Consider the following 2,408-nt stretch of genomic DNA (forward strand, 5'->3'; position numbering starts at 1 on the left):
TTCTCCTAAACTGATGAGCCAGTGCGTTGGACTCTGCAATGTGTATGACAGACTGTCAGATGTGGTTTACATGGTGTGGCTGGTCAAAATAAAAAGGGTGGTTGTGCTCCAACGTGACTGTCATGCACTCAGGGCTCCAGCACTAACCCTAGACTCTCAACCCAACTTGAGAGACCACTGAGAAATCTTCTAATCTGACTCAACGACAGTGTCACCTCCCCCAACATCTCAAAGATTTTGACACAGACATGTGGGTTGTTGGGGACAGCTAATCACCTAGGTGAGGGCTGTGTGGAGTGTGGGAGTGTCTAAATGTAATTTCCCATCATGCCTCTGAAACACTGTGTTTCATATTGAATTTAAGAAATTTATGTTTACTGTTATGTAACCTGCTGGAAGTACAGTGTTAGTATGCTTTTTAAATGCAGAATAAAAGAGCACAGCCTTTGGAGTTGTAGGGTTTACAGCAGTATTTGAAGATTCAGTGCCTCCTTGTGAGTTTCTTGCTGTCTGATTTCTCAGCTTGTTGCAATACTTCACATTGAATCTGGCTCTATGAGTAAATGTATTTTGTTGCTTACCACCACTGAATTGTACTACAATTGTTTCCTAATTGTAGGTGATTGTGCAGCGCTGCCTCTCTGCCAAGAGTCTCTCTCACGTGAAAGGAGGTTGTATCCTATGTGGATACCTGAAGATACTGCCCATGTTCCTCATGGTTTTCCCCGGGATGATTAGCAGGATCCTGTACACAGGTGAGTGTGGTGTGTGGTTTTAAGAGTCTGTTGTATGTAACTTATGTAGCAAGCTTACTGGTATATTTAAAGTTGTGATAAACTGAAATACTGTGGATTTTCTTGCCTTTAATCTAGATGTGGTAGCATGTGTGGATCCAGATGAATGTGAAAAACACTGTGGGACCAGGGTGGGCTGCAGCAACATTGCTTATCCGAAACTGGTCGTGGAACTCATGCCTAAAGGTTGGTGACCTTTGTCTTATTAACTTTTAATAATTGCAGATTTTTTTTATATTTCTACTTTTTAATCTGTTACTCTATTTCAGGCTTGCGAGGTCTTATGCTGTCTGTGATGCTGGCCTCTTTGATGAGCTCCCTTACCTCTATCTTCAACAGTGCCAGTACTCTCTTCACCATGGACATCTACACTAGAATCCGTCGCTCTGCTAGTGAGAAGGAACTCATGATTGCTGGCAGGTAAAACACATTTTTGCCATTGATTGCAATGAGAAAAATGATTGCATTGCATGACTGATTGCATTTTTTGTACAGAGTTTTTATCTTGGCCCTGATTGGTGTGAGCATAGCATGGATTCCTATGGTGCAGGGATCCCAAAGTGGTCAACTCTTTGTCTACACTGAATCCATCACCAGTTACCTTGCCCCACCTGTTGCAGCTGTCTTCTTGCTTGCCATTTTTTGCAAACGTGTCAATGAGACTGTAAGTGTTTGCTTGACTTTTTCATGAAATAAGAAAGAAATCTGTTCTTCACTGTGGTTTTGTGCAGTGAAAGAATCCTTCACATACCTCTGGGATTTAGTCAGGAAAATGTTATCAAGAGCAAAGCTTTTGTCATTTGTCGCTTGGGGAAAAACTGTTTTTATGCCGAGTGTTAGGGATAAATGATTAAACCAATCTGTAAGTCTGTAGAGAAAAATAAGACAAATAGTTCATAGCTCGGCTCAGTAGATGGACTGGGAATAAAATAGAGCTGTCAGAGTGCTTCTTGGCAAAAGTAGTTATTTCCACCCACAACCACTGAAAAAGTTCAATTAATAAGTTGTTTAATCATTCCAGACATCCCAGTAGGTCCTGACCAAAAAATAGTATTACACTTGGGCAAAAGTGGTAAATATTACTTCATGAACTGTCCAACTACTTTTTGTAGACACATTTTTTATATTTTGGATCTGTACATGTACACAGGATGCATGTTAGCTAACAAGAGTTACAAATGCTGGTATGTTAATATACTGTAAGAATCATGATTCCAGCTTCCTGTTCAATATGCATCCAAATGTAGCGCTGATTCAATCTCACTTTTAGCAAGAAGCATTTATCCAAAACTATTTCTTCAAACACAATATTATATATACATATATATGTTGCTATCTATTACTATTTTACTATATTGTATTTATTTACCATTTTTAAAACCTTTAAACTTTTTAAAACTATTTCGATAAAAGGTAATATTTGTCCTTTTTTCTTTCTTTCCACAGGGTGCATTTTATGGCCTCATAATTGGGCTGTGTATGGGCTTGAGCAGGATGATTACAGAGTTTATTTATGGGACAGGTAGCTGTGCTATCCCCAGTAACTGTCCCACTATCATATGTGGAGTTCACTACCTTTACTTTGGGCTCATTCTGTTTGTCATCTCCGGCATC

At 39.4% G+C, this 2,408-nt stretch overlaps 1 protein-coding gene across 1 annotated transcript in view; it reads left to right on the forward strand.

Moving 5' to 3' along the window:
• Positions 1-2,408, forward strand: part of LOC102203546 (sodium/glucose cotransporter 1-like) — a 27,694-nt gene that overhangs the window by 21,170 nt on the left and 4,116 nt on the right. The window contains exons 9-13 of the mRNA XM_005735359.2: positions 620-755; positions 873-980; positions 1,064-1,214; positions 1,290-1,458; positions 2,241-2,403. Coding sequence (XP_005735416.2) covers positions 620-755; positions 873-980; positions 1,064-1,214; positions 1,290-1,458; positions 2,241-2,403 — 727 coding nt within the window. The remainder of the gene's footprint in view (positions 1-619; positions 756-872; positions 981-1,063; positions 1,215-1,289; positions 1,459-2,240; positions 2,404-2,408) is intronic.

This window comes from Pundamilia nyererei, unplaced genomic scaffold (assembly GCF_000239375.1).
Source record: "Pundamilia nyererei isolate P.nyererei 1_Seehausen unplaced genomic scaffold, PunNye1.0 scaffold00063, whole genome shotgun sequence".
Lineage (NCBI taxonomy): Eukaryota > Metazoa > Chordata > Actinopteri > Cichliformes > Cichlidae > Pundamilia > Pundamilia nyererei.